General features: G+C 42.0%; 1 protein-coding gene and 1 non-coding gene across 2 annotated transcripts; one reads left to right on the top strand and one right to left on the bottom strand.

Moving 5' to 3' along the window:
* Window positions 1–12,190: 12,190 nt before the first annotated feature.
* On the bottom strand, window positions 12,191–13,840 carry LOC121855786 (hepatitis A virus cellular receptor 1-like). The gene is made up of 2 exons (XM_042350896.1): window positions 13,783–13,840; window positions 12,191–12,846 (listed from the first exon to the last, which is right to left on the bottom strand). The coding sequence occupies exons 1-2, from the start codon at window positions 13,838–13,840 to the stop codon at window positions 12,191–12,193; spliced, it is 714 nt and encodes a 237-aa protein (XP_042206830.1).
* On the top strand, window positions 13,341–13,414 carry Trnap-cgg. Its single transcript has one exon. It is a non-coding gene; the product is annotated as a tRNA-Pro (tRNA).
* Window positions 13,841–18,706: the final 4,866 nt, after the last annotated feature.

The following is an 18,706-nucleotide window of genomic DNA, read 5'->3' as shown; positions in this document are numbered from 1 at the left end:
TAGTAAAACATTTAAACCAGAACGAATTATCCATAATTCTTCTAAAGAAGTTGACTGGTGTAGATATCTAAACACACACATACAGTGCACCACCCACGCCATCCCCACCTCCTGCCACCGGCAGCCCCCTCCAACCTCGCGCAGTCCGCCACTACAACAAAATTCAGCCCATAAGAGCCCGCACCGATAGATATAAAAATAGCACCATCCCATCTATTGTTAAAATAATAAACAACTCCTGATTTATGTACGGTACAGCCCTGTAAATGTATTCAATGCATATCACCTTGTTTTGTACTTCTCTTTAGACTGTATTCACCCCTGAAGATGTGAATTACACGAAAGCGCTTGGGGACTTCGTGTTTTCTTCTTTCCTGGTGGTTATCAGCACACACATATATATATATATATATATATATATATATATATATATATATATATATATATATATATATATATATATATATATATATATATATATATATATATATATATATATATATATATTTCATGTAGATCAATTAAAACGTGGATAAGATAAATCTTGATAAAATCACACGGGAATAAAGACGGAAGCTAAGGTGCTCCGTTGTTTCCCTTTTCCCGTATGATTTTATCTATATATATATATATATATATATATATATATATATATATATATATATATATATATATATATATATATATATATATATATATATATATTCAAGTAAATCACCGTAGTTGCGCGTGATCCAGGTATATGGTGATAACCACAAGGAAAGAAGAAAACACTCACCCCTGAAGATGCGAATTACACGAAAGCGCTTCTTTCCTTGTGGTTATATATATATATACATTTTTTTTTCGGGATTAGCCCACCAGGGCACAGGTCAATGACCCACATTAAGGCCTGGGGGCGAAAATAATAATAATAATAATAATAATAATAATATTAATAATATTAATAATATTAATAGTAATAGTAATAGAAGTAATAATAGTAATAATAGTAATAATTGTAATAATAATAATAATAATAATGTCATAAAAAAATCAATATTGAGAAACGATATACTATATGTATGTTGTGTTAAGTTAAGAAAAACAATTGAGACCCTGTAACTGTGTGTAAACGAGGCAGAAAGTCAGATGAGCAACCTGGAACATGGTCAACAATTCAATTTTGTGATGTCATATACCAGCAGGGTCTACCATTAGACAACACATTATGCTTCCAATATCTTCCCAGGCGGAAGTACCTCCCTGTTTGATGGCTGCCTACTACTGTACCTACTACCTACTGTATTCTCTCTCTCTCTCTCTCTCTCTCTCTCTCTCTCACACACACACACACAATAGATCGATTCGTGATGTAAAGCCCTTGTAAATACCAACTCATTAAGACGTAAGCCTTGGACCACCTTGGAGTGCGTTCCTGTTCTGCACTAGTTAACTGAAAACCGAAATATTGTAAGTGTTGTTGTTGTTGTTGTTGTTGGTGGTGCTGTTGGTGGTGGTGCTGTTGGTGGTGGTGCTGTTGGTGGTGGTGCTGTTGGTGGTGGTGCTGTTGGTGATGCTGTTGGTGGTGGTGCTGTTGGTGATGCTGTTGGTGGTGGTGCTGTTGGTGATGGTGCTGTTGGTGGTGGTGCTGCTGGTGGTGCTGTTGGTGGTGGTGCTGTTGGTGATGCTGTTGGTGGTGGTGCTGTTGGTGATGCTGTTGGTGGTGGTGCTGTTGGTGATGGTGCTGTTGGTGGTGTTGTTGGTGATTCTCTTGTTGGTGTTAATATTGGTGGTGTTAATTTTGTTGGTACTAGTGGTGTTATATTTTATTTTTATTTTTGTTGATGCTGTTATTGTTGGTGATATTATTATTGCTGTTCGTATTTTTTTTATCGCTGGTGTTGGTAGTGGTGGGGATATTTGTTGTTGGTGGTGTTATTGTTGTTGTTGTCGGTATTAGTGATGGTTTTGTTATTATTGTTGTTGTTGTTCATGTTGTGCTGCTAATTGTCGTCGTTGTGAATTTTGGTGATGTAGTTTTTATTATCAATTTTTGTTGTGAAAATGATGATGTTGATGGTGGAGGTGGTGGCAGAGAAGATGGTGCTATTGTATTGTTGTTGTTGGTATTACAGGTGTTATTGTTTGAAAGACAAGAGAGATACTCAGGTGAATTAACAGAAGCAGTGTAGAGATGTATATCCTTGGGTCACGTTGCACTACCCTGGCTGGGGCTTTGATCAGAACTCACCTCCTTCCTTACCTACATTATTTTTTTTTTTATTTAGGATTTCTGGCCACTTCTCCTTTCGGCTATTTTGGCCAGAGCTGTTTGGGTCTTCTTAAACGCGGTCTTATACTCGGACTTATACACGGTCTTCTTATGTCGGTCTTAATATCTAGGTCTTACCATTCGGGCCGCGAGGTCACCTTTAGCCCGACCCGAATGTCTGTCTGCTGTCAGCCAAGCTGACTCGTTTCTCAGTATTGAGTAGTGACGGCGACCTGATTGGGTCACCGTCAAACTCCGTTTGTCAGCAATGCTGACTCATATCTCGCTATGAATCTGGAGGGCCAACATTTATCGGTTCTGACTAAGAGCTCCGAGGGCGACTTCCGACCTCAGAGCTCCAATCTAGACTCGTGACCTCCTTTCACTGCCCTCAGACTATTTAAGGTAAGACCGAGGTGAGAGTCGGCCGACAGTTCGCTGCTAGTGCGCTCGCACAAGTTGAATTCTGCAAACACAAGCTAGTTGGTCAACTATTCCACTGCTCACAAGTTGTAGCATGTCAGAATCCTTTCAGCTGCCCAACTGTTAAATTGCATGCGCGAGCACTGATCTGACTTTCTGCCTCATTTACACATAATTGCAGGGTCTGAATTGTTTCTTTCACTTTTGACAACACAACATATATGTATCATCTTTTTTCACTCTTGATTTATATTTTATTTACTTTTATTTATTTATGGTTTCTATTATATATATATATATATATATATATATATATATATATATATATATATATATATATATATATATATTTATATTTATATATATATATTTATATTTATATATATATATTTATATTTATATATATATATATTTATATATATATACATACACACACACACACACACACTATATATATATATATATATATATAATATATATATATATATATATATATATATATATATATATATATATAATATATATATATATATATATATATATATATATATATATATATATATATATATATATATAACCGGTCGGAATTTACTGGACTTTATTTTCTCACTTGACTTGGGGTTTATAAAAGATTATAAGATGGTAATGGCAGTGGAAGCGCCCCTTGAGAAAAATCCCGAACCAGCACAAGAACACTTAAATCTACTAAACAAATGAATTGTCCGTGACCCGTGGAAGGATAGCGTCTGTGACTGGGATGAATGAGACACACTGTAAAATTTAGACACTTATATTCCCTCCAACACTACAAACACAATCAAATAATGGTGCACCAATATGCGCACCTCTTAACTTGAACTTAAAACACTACTCTGGGGAATAAAGGTTATACATGATATAGAAATTATTAGAAACTCAGGCAACAATAAATTTGAAGTATTAAGAAATGTTGCTTGCACACATGAAACAGGCCTTAAGGGCTTTCAACAAAATAATATCCAGCACTGAGAAAATGGTATTCAAAAATAAGAAATTAATAATTCCACCATGAATAGGCCTAAAGGGCACTCAATATAATTATGTTACACCAACAGATGCAGGCCTTAAGGGTTTTCAACAAAATAATATCAGTCACTGAGGAAATGGTATTAAAAAATAAGAAATTAAATACTTTACAATGAATAGGCCTTAAGGGCACTCAATATAATTATGTTACACCAACAGATGCACACCTCCAAACCTAACTTAAACACTACTCTGGGGAACAAAGGTTATATATGAGATTGAAACTATAAAGAAATTTTAAATGCACACAGCATACATTAGTAACTGAAAAAATAGTATTAACTACACACAAAAATATTGTCACAATTATAAAGACGTTACTGAGTCCAATACCCGTGAACCATGCTCCCTAACCTAACACACACACAGATTCCACCTGCACTCCGTAGTCGTTTAAGGCACAACCAACAGGCACCCGTAGTTGAAGGCCCAAATCAGCCTTTCTCCACCTTGGAAAGTGTACCTCTAACTCCACTGACTCTTGGCCCCAGTGTGCGGCCCTGTATCACTCAGCTGGCCTCACTTTACCCCCAGTACATCCATGAAACGGAAGGGAGTGAGCCAATCAGACCTTGTACAGTTGAGAGAAGCTTTAGCTTCCCGTTAGCAAGAGGGTTTCACTAAGCTGCTCGAGACATGTGGTGTTGTGAGCCGAGGTAGAGGAGAGCTGATGACCCCAACGATCGTCCCGTCGTCAGCTGGGCACCCAGACGGCTAGATTCCCTCAAGAGATCCTTTGATACCCCGCTAAACAGTGACAGGCCTACACTGATCGGTCCAATGGCGATAATCGCCACCCTCAATCATCAACGGCAGTCTCAAACGGCAGTCAATCTCTCGCGGTCATCACTCTCGCAGTCAATTTCTCACAGTCAAGTGGGTTCTGACGGAAACCCTGAACTGAACTCACTGTTAGCTCTTGTTAACTTTACCACTGCCCTATCTAACCCTGTCTGAGATCGAATGAGACTCACTTGTTATACTGCAATAGTGCAACACAGGTGACTAGGCCACGTGACTATTTCTGTGGACGGACGCGCAGGGATGTCCTGTAGGTCCAATCGCTTTCACGTGACTGAGGACCAGCCAGCGTCGCGTCTCTCCAAGGCGCTAGCTTAGGCCTACGTGACATATTTTCCGCCTAACTAATAACTCCTTGGGACACCCGTGACATTATTCAGACTGATAAACGATCTCTAATAATTTCACATTCAATAATAGTCCCTTAACTTCATGAATCGCATCATTATTAATTCGGCAAATTACATTTAATATCACTTAGGCCTAGTTCCACAACCTCTCGCTATGTGCAGGGAGCGCTCTCTTCCCTCCGACGACCTTGAAAGCTCAGTATCGCCAATTGCGCGGTGTTTGAAATTACTCTGAAATGTCTGAATATTACACACATATATATATATATATATATATATATATATATATATATATATATATATATATATATATATATATATATATATATATCAACGTCCCGGCCTTTCTTCCTCAATGTTACCACTTACTTTAAATAGGGTTTTACTTTATGTTTTATCTCCACAGATTTGATGCAGTCCTCCATCATCTATGTTATAACTCCACAACTATGGGTTATTGACACTTTGGTCATGGAGTCATTTATCCTTATGTACGTCTCAGGAATACGGAATACATCCCACGCTGATAAAGTTTCTAGACACTGGCACTCATAACCTCTGATGTATATGTGTAGGGGTCTCAGCTGGAGGAGACCTTCCAAGCGGTGTCTAGCCACTGCACCTGTTCTCTCCTTCTAAAATTCACTTCCATCCTATCTTTATTCTTCCTCTGAACCTCCTTCCCCCCTGTCACTAGCATTTTCTAGTCTAGGCCGGTTTCAGAGGCTGATTGGACAAGAGAGGAGACTGACGTTCTTGCGGGAACAGTACTCTGTAACGGTTTTTCTTCGCCATAGACCGCTGCATCTTGTGCGATTGCACTTACACTTGTCCTTGCTATTTAAAGCATTGAAACATTTCATCATTCATCAATTCATTTTAAAAGTGGCTCTGTCACTTACAATTTTTGACACCTCACGAGCGCCCAGGATTGACAACCTTAGCATTCCCTCCCCACAGTTAGTGTGAGTGACCCACACAACTGCGAGGGAAGAGCTAACTGTTGTCCTTCCTGACGTGGTAGGAGGGCTTTCTCTCTTACTTCTTTTTTTCTAATACTTACCCTGGCCGAGGCACCTGCCGAATTTTCATAATTCAGTATTCGTGCTAGAGCCCCCCCAGTGGTGCGCACCTCACGGAGTGGGATTGTGTGTCTCCAGTGGGGGTCGGGGAAAACCTGGGCCAATCCAGCAGTGACGTCTGTGATCGTGCAGGCACACCACTGTTCGGGGGTCGTCCTTAAGTAAAAGTATTTTTTTTTGCACTGAGGGCCTTGCATAACCTTAGTGCACCAAACCATACATGTAATTAAACAAGCAAAGCTGTACCCAAGGGGTGGTTCCCAGCCACCCCAACCATGCCCTCTGGGAGGGGAAACTCCAAGCCCCCCTCTGCTCGTCCAGGCAGGGACAGGCAGAGGCGGGAGACCAATTATGACCCACGACTGCCACGACCAACGACAAACTCAGACAATGTAACGGCTACCGACCAAACTACTCAACAAAGACGAAACATACAAGTATCAACTGAGAAGGCCCGAGTAATCCACTTTCGGACTATTGACACGTCTACCTCGTTTGACAAAATTAATGGGTTCATCATTCAGAAGGCCATTAAGGATCAGATAGGGGACGTGGAGAAAGTCCGAAAGACAAGAAAAGGCGAACTCCAAGTTACCGTTAGAGACGCACAGCAAATGAGGGACGCCTTGAATCTTAAAACTTTTCATTCAACAACAGTGGAACCGTATATCCCAGCATTTCTCAACATCTGTAAGGCTGTAGTTAACAGCTACGAATTTCAGGGGATGACTAATGACGAAATTAAGTACCACATGAAAGATCAAGGAGTCGTCGATGCTTTCGTATTTAATAGGAAGACCTCAGACGGTGAGCGAAAACGATCGACTACAGCTGTACTCACTTTTGACGGACTTGTTAGGCCCACTCATGTCTTGGTAGGATACAGGGAGGCTAAGAGGCAGGTGGAGTTGTCCTTGCAGACACCAACACCTGGAATGTCCTTTGCATACGCTGTATCCAAAAATACCTCACCTCCCAAAATGTGCACCACTGGAACGCAAACTGAGACCAAGACCATCGCAACACAGACTGACTCCACAATCACCGGTTATTCAACCACAGACGCCAAAGACGAGAACACAAATACAACTACGACTAATAACGAGACCGAAACTAACAACAAGTTATACCTGACCCCAAAACCCAAACAGACTCGCAACCTTACCTACCCCAACGTAAGGAGGAGATCACAATAGCTAGAAAGCATGACAAGAGACTCAACACCACAACCATTCTTTCGCAATATTGCAACACCCCCGGGGCAGGGAGCCCCTGCCGAGCAGAGTACTGGCTCTTTGGAGCCGGAAGACTGCTCATCTGATGCGGGGGATCCTTCCCCGGTACCCTTTTCCCCCCGCGAAACAAGAGGAAAGAAAAATAAAGCCCAAAACGCTGACCATATCAACTCTCAGACTTAAAATTCAGTATCATCCAGTGGAATTGCAGAGGTGCAAGGAATAAAAATGCTCAATTTCATTTACTAATGTCATTATTCCGGCCGGACGTTTTTTGCCTACAAGAGACGCTACTTGCGGGTCACGACGACCCACCTGTATTCGACAACTACACGTCCTACAGGGGAGACAACCTAAGGGGGGTAGCCCTATACATTCGGAGTTCATTCGCCCAGCAAAGAGTCAGTCTGAACGTGAACCTGCAGGCTGTGGCGTGCAGAGTTAAGATTCGGACTGGCTATGTTGCCATCTGTTCACTATACTGTCCTCCGGGCGGGCTCATCGACGATGGTGAGCTTGAGGAGCTCTTTAACCAACTGCCAGGAAAGAAAATGATCCTCGGCGACCTCAATGCTCGCCATTTGCGGTGGGGCAGTGTCCGGAGTGATGGGAGGGGAGAGCAGGTGGCTGCAGCTATCCTCAACTCCAACCTGTCTCTTCTGAATGACGGTAGTGCGACTCGAGTGGACGAACGATTTGGCACAGCGTCAGCTATAGATCTTTCTATAGTTGATGCTGCCTTGCTATTAGATTGTAAATTTTCTACATACGACGACTCTCTGGGTAGCGACCATTTTCCGATCTGCATTTCTTATGAGTGTGGCGCCCCAACGGCTACTCCCGAGGTGCGCTACAACCTTAGGAAGGCAGACTGGAGGGCCTACTCAGGAGCCGTTCGTATAGACACCATTGGACAAGACATCAACACCAAAATTACACACATACAACAAGCTATAATACACGCAGCAGACTTAACAATTCCTAAGACTTCTGCAAAAACCCACAGGCCTGGAGTTCCATGGTGGACACCAGACTGCCGACGAGTGGTCTGTGAGCGAAATAGGCTATGTCGTTTATTCAATAGAATTCCATCACTTGTAAACTTAATTGAATATAAAAAGCTAGAGCCAAGGCTAGGAGGGTTCTCAGGGAGTGTAAGAGAGAGTCTTGGCGGGCGTTCGTCTCCACTATTAACAAGGATACCCCTTCCTCTGAGGTATGGTCGGCTATAAACCGGGTCAGATCCAAAGGAGGAAGGAGTTTTATCCCACAGGTGAGTAGTGGAGGGCGGATTCTCGACGAACCCCAGGCCATTGCCAACACCCTAGGCCAGAAGTTTGCAGATGCCAGTAGCTCCACCAATCATGATCCACGCTTCGGCGTGTTCCGTGATCGTGCCGAGCTCTTGCATCTCGACTTCGAGAACGGGGACGAACAGGGCTACAATCGAGCATTTTCCCCAGAGGAACTTTCCTTTGCTATAAAAAAGGGCAAGGGCTCTACTCCTGGACCTGACGGTATACGATACGAGATGATTAAGCACCTTGACCAGGGAAACCTGGACAAATTGCTAGAAGTGTACAATGAGATCTGGACGTCCAGAACGTTTCCAAACTCATGGCACTTTGCCCATGTCGTACCGATCCCGAAGAGGGACAAATGCCCGAACAACACCAACTCATTCCGTCCGATTTCGCTCACAAACTGTCTGTGTAAGGTCATGGAACGTATGATAAAGCGTAGACTAATGTATTTTTTGGAAAGTAACAACTTATTGAATGATCGACAGTGTGGTTTCCGCCAAGGTAGAAGCACACTAGATCATTTAATAAGTCTTGAAACTGACATCTCAAAAGCTCTTTGCAGTAAAGAAACATTAATTGCAGTATTCTTAGATATAGAAAAAGCTTTCGACATGACATGGCGGACTGGCCTCATGATGAAGCTCCACGCCTTGGGTCTGAGAGGTAATTTGCCAATTTTTATTAGTAATTTTTTGCAGGACAGGACTTTTTCCGTCAAATTAAAAGGTAACGTAAAATCAGACACATTTGTCTTTGAAAATGGAGTTCCACAAGGTAGCGTTTTGGGCCCAATTTTATTCCTTATAATGATTAATGATTTCCTATCACCAGCCCCCAGCTTAAGTGACCTCAAATTCTCCTTGTTTGCTGACGATTGCGCAATCTGGCGCTCCTCTCGAGCTGAGAGGCTATCTGCACAAAGGGTGCAAGCTGGCCTAAAAGCTGCGGAACAGTGGGCAATACAATGGGGATTTAGGTTTTCAGTTGAGAAGACAGTAGGAGTAGTCTTCACTAAGAAACGTAACATTAGTAATCCAGTATTAAAATTAAATGATACTCCTATTAAATTTCAGACTTCAGTAAAATTTCTTGGTGTTCATTTTGACCGGAAATTAACGTGGAAAAACCACATTAACGAACTTGAAAGTAAATGTCTTAAAGTCACAAACATCCTGAAAGTTTTATCAGGTACTACATGGGGAGCCGATAGGAAATCTTTATTAATGGTGTATAAGACCCTGATCAGATCAAAACTTGATTATGGATGCCAGTTGTATGCTTCGGCATGCAACACCACACTCGCAAAGCTAACCAGAATACAGAACCGATGCCTTCGTCTATGTCTGGGTGCCTACAGGTGTACACGTGTAGGTAAACTAGAGGTTGAGGCCCACGTCCCTCCACTTCACATCAGGAGGGACATGTTGACGCTAAGGTACGGGTTGAGTACGGCTAGGAAGCGCGGCACAGACCACCCAGGTTGGTGTGCTGTTGCTAAATTCCGTTTCCTGCAGCTGCGTAGGTCCCCGTCCTCGGTTGTCCGCCTCCAGACCTTGTGCCAGGGTGCTGGTATCCATTTCGAAGACGTTGATAGATACGTTCCACCGTTGTGTCCGCCATGGGAGAACCCCAACTTCCATGTGGAAACATCGTGGCTTCCGGGAGCGAAGAATGACTTTCATCCTGAGCTCCTGAGGCAACTTTTCTATCAATTTCTTGAAGGATTCAGCGCCTATACTCACGTGTACACCGACGGGTCCAAGACTGAAGACAACGTCGGAGCCGGTATCTGGAGCAGAGACGGGGAGTGGAGCTCCCGCCTGCCGCGGCATACAACCATATTCTCTGCAGAAATGTTCGCAATAAGTAGAGCCATTGACATTGCAATAACAAGCAATGTCAATGATGTCGCTGTAATTTCAGATTCCATGTCAGCTCTTAAAGCAATTCAAGGTGGTGATACTACCAGCAATGAGATACAGGGCAACATTATTAATAAATTACATGAGTGTGCCAAGAATATTGTGCTGGTGTGGGTGCCTGGGCATTGTAACATTTGGGGCAATGAACAGGCAGACAGATTAGCAAGAGCGACTGTGGGTCTCGGGGAGACAACTAATGTACCCTGGGAGACTCAGTCGTGTCTCTCCTTGGGGAAGACATATACATTTGGAAAGTGGCAACTTGAATGGACTAGGTTGGATCTCCACAACACCTGGAAGCCTAATATAGGAAACTGGCCCTCAGCATATAGAAAGAATAGGAGGGAAGAGGTCGTTCTCGCCAGACTAAGGCTGAACTGTACCTATCTGACCCACCTAGGGGCCTATCTTGACAATTCCTTCCCACCTATCTGTGCCACTTGTAACCTAATTCTCTCCATCAGACATATTCTGACTGAGTGCAGCCAGTACGAACCAGAGCGCCGGCAGCTGGTGATCCTAGCTGCCGAGCGAGGCTTCGTGCTGACTGTACCCAACCTATTGCAAGATAATGTCACCATAAGTGACGCAGTAATAACCTTCCTCAAGGAGACCCATCTTATCGGCATGTTATGATTGACACACGCATGAACTCTTTTTATATCTATTATATGTATGTAACCATGCCTTAAAAAATAAAAAAATAAAAATAAAAAATAAAAATGAATAAAACAAAAATTAAAACATACAACATGAGAAACACATCACAAACCCTATCATTACATACAACACTCACATTTATCAAGCTAAACTGACACCCACCAACATATATTCAAACAAAAAGACACGGGCTACAAAAGACAAAATAAAAATAAAAATAAAAAAATCACAGAGAAACTAGTCACCTGACAAGCCATTTCATCTGGTCTGTCACTAACTCACCATCATATCACTCATGCATACCATAATTCATCCCAAATAAAACAACAAGAAGAAAGAAGTAACCAAAATACCAAGAACAAGAAGAACACAAGAATAACAAGAAAAGAAGAAACAAGAACATCAGATTAGTTGTAGCAAGAAAGAAGACCAAGATTAGAAGAAGAAAGAAGACATCAGCTTCGGCCGAAATAGCCTAATGGCGAAGAGGCCAGTAATCCCCAACATCAGTCAAGGTCAGGAGGGGAGATGGCTATTGTTACTGTAGGGAGTATTGTCAGGCTCTGTAGATGCTGTAAGGGGTTAAGCGAACCTTCATTGTTGACTTATCCACAGTAATAATGTTATTATACTCTCGCTACATTATCAACGAATATTTTTAATGTCAAGACGGCGCGCATCGAGCCATTGGCAGACAAAGTGAAGGCACTTGTGGTGGCAGACATAGTGAAGGCAGTTCTTGTGGTGGGAAGATATAGTGAAGGCAGTTCTTGTGGTGGCAGACACAGCGAAGGCAGTTCTTGTGGTGGCAGACATAGTGAAGGCAGTTCTTGTGGTGGCAGACGTAGTGAAGGCAGTTCTTGTGTTGGCAGACGTAGTGAGGCAGTTCTTGTGGTGGCAGACGTAGTGAAGGCAGTTCTTGTGGTGGCAGATGTAGTGAAGGCAGTTATTGTGGTGGCAGACGTAGTGAAGGCAGTTCTTGTGGTGGCAGACACAGCGAAGGCAGTTCTTGTGGTGGCAGACATAGTGAAGGCAGTTCTTGTGGTGGCAGCGTAGTGAAGCAGTTCTTGTGGTGGCAGACGTAGTGAAGGCAGTTATTGTGGTGGCAGACGTAGTGAAGGCTGTTCTTGTGGTGGCAGACGAAGTAGGTGGGCAGTTCTTGTGGTGGCAGACACAGCGAAGGCAGTTCTTGTGGTGGCAGACGTAGTGAAGGCAGTTCTTGTGTGCAGATGAAGGCAGTTATTGTGGTGGCAGACGTAGTGAAGGCTGTTCTTGTGGTGGCAGATGTAGTGAAGGCAGTTCTGTGGTGGCAGATGTAGTGAAGGCTGTTCTTGTGGTGGCAGACACAGCGAAGGCAGTTCTTGTGGTGGCAGACATAGTGAAGGCAGTTCTTGTGGTGGCAGACGTAGTGAAGGCAGTTCTTGTGGTGGCAGACGTAGTGAAGGCAGTTCTTGTGGAGCAGACGTAGTGAAGGCAGTTCTTGTGGTGGCAGACGTAGTGAAGGCAGTTCTTGTGGTGGCAGATGTAGTGAAGGCAGTTCTTGTGGTGGAAGATATAGTGAAGGCAGTTCTTGTGGTGGCAGACGTAGTGAAGGCAGTTCTTGTGGTGGCAGACATAGTGAAGGCAGTTCTTGTGGTGGAAGACGTAGTGAAGGCAGTTCTTGTGGTGGCAGACACAGACGAAGGCAGTTCTTGTGGAGGCAGACGTAGTGAAGGCAGTTCTTGTGGTGGCAGACGTAGTGAAGGCAGTTCTTGTGGTGGCAGATGTAGTGAAGGCAGTTATTGTGGTGGCAGAGTTAAAGACCAAACTCCACGGTTGCAATACGAAAATTAGGATCCTGTTCCGGGTTATATTAGTTTGGCTCTATCGTGACACTGTTCAACGAGGTAGTGTCGGCTGTGGCACGCGATATACTGTTTTATATATTTCATATCTTTAACACTTTTATCCTTTGGTGTTTCTCTTCCTTTCGTTCTACATCATGGGTCTGAGTGTGTGTTGTGTTACTGACTTTATCAGCACATTCCTCTTCATTTTTCCCGTTTTTTTTTTGCTTTGAGGCGTTCTTTTTCTTCCTCCTCTCCTTGTTCGTCGTGTGTGTGTACAGTATATGTATGTATATATGTGTGTATGTATGTATGTATGTATGTATGTATGTATGTATGTATGTATGTATGTATGTACGTACGTACGTATGTATGTATGTATGTATGTATGTATGTATGTATGTATGTATGTGTATGGCGACCTGTGGTGCAATGGTGAGCATGCTCACCTCGGAAGCGAGAGGACCCGGGTTCGATCCCCGGGTAGGGTGAAATTATGGGCAAGTTTCTTTCCGCCATTTGCCTCTGTCCACCCAGCAGTAATTGGGAACTTGGATGTTAATCGATTTGCGGATCGTGTTCCGGGGTAATGGCTAGCCAGTGCAGTTGGCGGGTTGTCCGGTCTTCTCGGATTATTCCTTGACACTGGGTCTTGCAACTCGTTGACTTAGGGTGTGGTTGTTGTGTTAGCGACAGCTTCTACACCTTAAACAAATTCATGCCTAGGTGGTGGCCCTTGGGCTGGCCATGCTCGTTACACGAGGGACAACCATTATTATGTACAGTATGTATGTATGTACGTGTATTGATGCCAGTTATGAGTGCATTAGTGTCTCTACTGAACGCTACACAACACATACCTTCACTCCCTTTGTCTTGCGGCGTGACAGTCTGGAAACATTTTTCCTGACGGTGCATCGTCAAGCAGAAGGAAGGAAATGGTGATCCCCGAGGTCCCTTACCCCGGCTCACAACTTCGCTCCGCCACGCCCTTCAGGGAGGAGGCTCAGGGGCTGGATCTGCCCGGTGTAGCAGCAGTAAAAGGAACGAGTGAGTCTTTTACTCTTCCTCGTGTGTGTGTGTGTATGTGTGTGTATTGTTATACAACAATTAAAATAATAAAAATAATACGGAAAAGGCTATCATAATGATAAGAACGATGACAAAAATAATAATAAACAAGGTTCACACAGCAGGATATATTGTCGTATACATACATAAAATATGAAAGCAATTAATAAAATATAATAGAAACAAACTTTAAATCAAGATGAATTAAAAGATATTTTTTTATCTTATGTTTCATAGTTCTTTTATTTACAACATCATACAGGAGTAAGAGAGAGAATCGTATAGCGAAAACACGATAAGACTGCGATAAGTCACACACAGGAGTAAAATACCAGCACATTTTTGGGGGGGAGCGACGACAAACTTTTAGGTAGTTATATAAAATTTAGGATTTTGAGGAAAATTGAAATACAAACTCTTCCTTCCTCGGTCAAAACAAAAACCTTATATATATAGTTACTTTACCGAAGGCATATTACCGCTACTTGACTACCAAATCTCGTCTTTAGTAATTCTTCCGCATATGGATATATTTTTTTTTTTTTTTGTGGGGGATATAATTAATGAGATTTACAGGTGTAATATTTAATTTAATTTGATACTGAGTCCTTACTTCTAATTCAGGAAAAACAAAGAAGATGAAGTGGTTTAATTCCTCAAGTGAAAATATTCAGCGATTTATATCTGACTTCATTCTTAGTACAGCTCCCGGTCTCATGAGTCTTAGGAAGCTGATGCAACGATACTCCTCTCTCTCTCTCTCTCTCTCTCTCTCTCTCTCTCTCTCTCTCTCTCTCTCTCTCACACATGGAAGAGATAATAGATATGTTGGCGAGAGAGATATACTGATAAGAAAGGGAGAGAGACTGAGACGTGTTGATAAGAGAAAAGTGTTAATGAGAGAAAGATGATGAATAGGAACTGTTAATGAGAGGTATTGATGAAGGTGACGTGTTGATGGCGTCTTGTAATATAATATTTTCTTCTTGATCACTGAGATAGTTGACGAGACGAAAGGTATTGGAGAGTTGTAAAGAATTAGATAACATGGTTCAAATTATGGTTCAAATTTGTTGTCCTCTTTTCCCATTTCTCTTTTTCTTGATAGTTTCTTCGTCTGCCTCTCTCTCTCTCTCTCTCTCTCTCTCTCTTTCTATCACCTGCTATCTTTGTTTATTTCTTCCTAATTCTGTTCCTTTCTAACTCTATCTCTCTCTAGCTATTTATTCTTCTGTCTTGAGTCTCTTTCTCCCTGCCTCTTTTTTTCAATTTGTTCTTATTTCTCTCGAATTCCCACCTCTCTCTCCCGCTCTCTCTGTTCTCCAATCTGCCTTTGTTTCTATCCTTCTCTCACCTTTTCAACAATTTCTTCTCTCTTTTTTCTTTCCATACCTTCGCTCCCTATCTCTTCTTTCCTCCCCTGCCTCTCACTTCGTCCTTTTCGTATTTATATTTACAGAGGCTGCCTCCTCTCTCCCTCCCAGGTCTCTCCTTCCTTCTAGCTCGGCATTTTTTTTTATATTTTCCCAAATTTCTTGTTCTACCTTTCGCCAGCAAACTATAAATAATATTTTGATTTAATATGTGATATGATGATAACTTTTGAGTAAGTTGTGTATATTTATGTTTTACTTTGAATGTTCTTGTGTTGTGGTAAATATTACACGAACACATTTCTCAATATCACAAGACAAATTTTCTTCGAACTTCTCAGTGGTAAAGGTTTGGTGGTCCTCATCTCTTATCTTTCACTGTTGATGTGTTCATGAGGAGTATGTGAACCGTTTATGCGTCAGTAGTGGCAACACAGACGTCAGTAACTTTGATAATATAACTCTGACGCCAGCGGCTGACATTTATGCTCTAACGTCAACAACCAAGGCGTCAGCTGCTCATAGAATCGTTCCGGAGTCAGCATGTCAAGCGTCAGAAGGTCAGTTAGGCTTCAGCAGCTCAAAGCAGTGAAGGATTTGATGATGATTATGATGATTAGAATGATTAGGAGGATGATTCGAATGATTTTGATGATGAAGATGATAAGGATTAGAATGATAATCGAGATGATGATAACGATGGATAGAACGATAATAATAATGACCAGGATTACACATATTTTCACAAACATATAAATTCCCACTCCCTCATCCATCTCATATCCCGGCTCTCAGAAACACGTCAGGGAAGGATTGTATGTTACTCAGCCGGGAGGAGACAAAACACAGCCACAACTCACTAAGAAAGCAAGTCGTGGCAGCTCCTCAAAACACAAGGGAGAAAAGCTGTATAATTAGCGCTCGACTCTGACAACACCAACTTCCAGAGGTTTAAGGTCCCAGCATTTCTAAGGTTTTAATCACAGAAAAACAAGGAAATTATGTCTCAGAGTGGGTCTACTCTTTAAGAGAGAGAGAGAGAGAGAGAGAGAGAGAGAGAGAGAGAGAGAGAGAGGGAAAAAGTATCGTTCATTCTCCACCACAGGAAAAACACGGCTCCTGGAGGGCACAGAGTGGAAGGAGAAATGAGCCAGGAAGAGCCTCACGCTTTTTTTTTTAGTTTAACAAATTTATTGGCAGAGCTTGTAGTACAGTTTGCCTATTCTGAGTAATTCAGTCAGGTCTTGACACTGAGGGTGGTATCACTTCTCACTGTCACGCAGGACAGAGGTTCACACACAAAGAAATACATCATATTCATTAACAACTATAAATGTATAGAGGTCAGATTCATATGGATAATGTCACTGTTCACTGCCATGCAGGACAGAGGTTCGTACACAAAGATTTGCATCATATTCATTGACAGTACATATACATATATGTAAACACACACACACACACATATACATACATATACGTATATACATACACATATACATGTACACGTACATATACATGCACACACGCACACATACATACATATACGTCGGTCAGATTCATGTGGGTAATGTCACTTTTCACTGCCATACAGGACAGAGGTTCGTACACAAAGAATGCATCATATTCATTGACACTATATATAGGTCAGATTCATGTGGGTAATGCCACTGTTCACTGCCACGCAGGACAGAGGTTCGTACACAAAGAAGGAAATACATCACATTCACCAGCAGCATATATGGGTCAGTGGATCACATACATTGGAGTCATATTCTAATTGAAGACTAATCAGTGTGGGCTAGCAAATTTGGGATAAACAGCAAGAATGTCCTCAAGCACACCTGATTCAATGAAGTAATTACATAGTTCAAGATACAATAAGTCAGGTGGCCTGAAGTCTTTGACAGTGTCACATTCAATAATATAGTGTTCAAGTGTATGCTTTAAAGGTTTATCACAAAGTTTACATGCTGAGTGTTCCGGTATGGGTATAGCGTTACTAACCTGCCAGATGTGTCTGTATCCTGGCCTAATTCTGGCCACGACTACATCACATTGTCTGGTTCTATCCTTATGCTGGCCATACCGGTACCTCTTGTCACAAAATTTGTCATATTTACTAATGCTACAACTGTCAGGTCTCTGCATTTCTCACTTCTTCTAGATCAGAGTTCATGATTCTGACTTGAATGTTTTTAATTACAGCATTGGACAGGCCAAGGTCACGGTCAACATTTTCTTTCTTACATGCCTCATTGGCCAGTCTATCAGCACGGTCATGATACCTGATTCCAACATGGGACGGAATCCACACAAATTCGATACGAAAGTTGTTCTCATTGGCAGTTATCACATTCCTTTTAATATCACATGCAACTTTAGACATAGAACCTGACGGGCTGTTCATTGATTTCAAAGCACTTTGAGAGTCACAGAATATCACCCCACCTCCATTTTCTTTGAGGTAGTCTGTGGCTAAGTAGATTCCAGTTAGTTCAGTTTGTGTTGTGCTGGCCCAGTTGTTCAGCCTTTGTTTGTTTGACACTATCATCTCTTTTTCTTTATATATTACAATTGCACAGCCTGTTCTACCTGTGTTTGTCTGCACAGAACCATCAGTAAAAGCATAACATTCACTTGATTTAATACTCTCTATGTGTCTGTTAATAGTTTCTAGTGTGACACATCTCACCACATCAGTGTTTAACATTTGCTTACTACCAACAGGAGTGTAATTAATAGGAACTGATATGTCCAGCCAAGGAGGAATGGCATTAATAGGTTCGTCTGGGGTGATTGGGACATTCAGTTTCAGGAGATCTGCAACACTTTTATGAAGCCACGCCCCAAAGAGAGTCTTTTGTGAAAGGTTGGCGAGATGGTCGGGATTACTTAGATAGAACATCAACTCAGTTTGAGTTGTAGTTTGAGAACTATTGTTCTTCAAACTTTGACACAAAACATGGTATTAAGTAGGGCTATCCTCTCAGATAGGGAGGGCAGTCCGAGCTCTTTCCTCATATTTACAATTCTGGTTGATTTTGGGCAACCTAGGATGATGCGCATGGCTTCATTTTGCACTACCTCAAGGCTGTTGAGTTGTTTAGGCGGAATAGTCACAAGATGGAGAGCATGATAGTCAACTACAGAACGAATGAAGTGAAGATAGAAAGTACGAGCATAGGTGATGTTAATTCCATAGCCCTTGCCAACAAGGGTTCTGAGGGATTTAATGCGCTGCATTAGTTTGTCACGAAGGTTGCTGACAAAGTTTGCATCATTCACACAAATTCCAAGATATTTATAGGAGCTACATAGTTCCAAGGGCATGCTGTTA

The sequence above is a fragment of the Homarus americanus genome, unplaced genomic scaffold (assembly GCF_018991925.1).
Source record: "Homarus americanus isolate GMGI-L3 unplaced genomic scaffold, GMGI_Hamer_2.0 scaffold59339, whole genome shotgun sequence".
In the NCBI taxonomy this organism is placed as follows: Eukaryota; Metazoa; Arthropoda; class Malacostraca; order Decapoda; family Nephropidae; genus Homarus; species Homarus americanus.
This window is presented reverse-complemented; position numbering and strand designations above follow the sequence as displayed.

Coding starts and splice junctions, on each gene's coding strand:
- LOC121855786 (XM_042350896.1), bottom strand. CDS start 13,840: ATGCACCGTCAGGAAAAATGTTTCCAGACTGTCACGCCGCAAGACAAA. Junction 12,847..13,782: donor GCAAGACAAAGGGAGTGAAG/GTATGTGTTGTG, acceptor TGCCACCACAAG/AACTGCCTTCACTACGTCTG.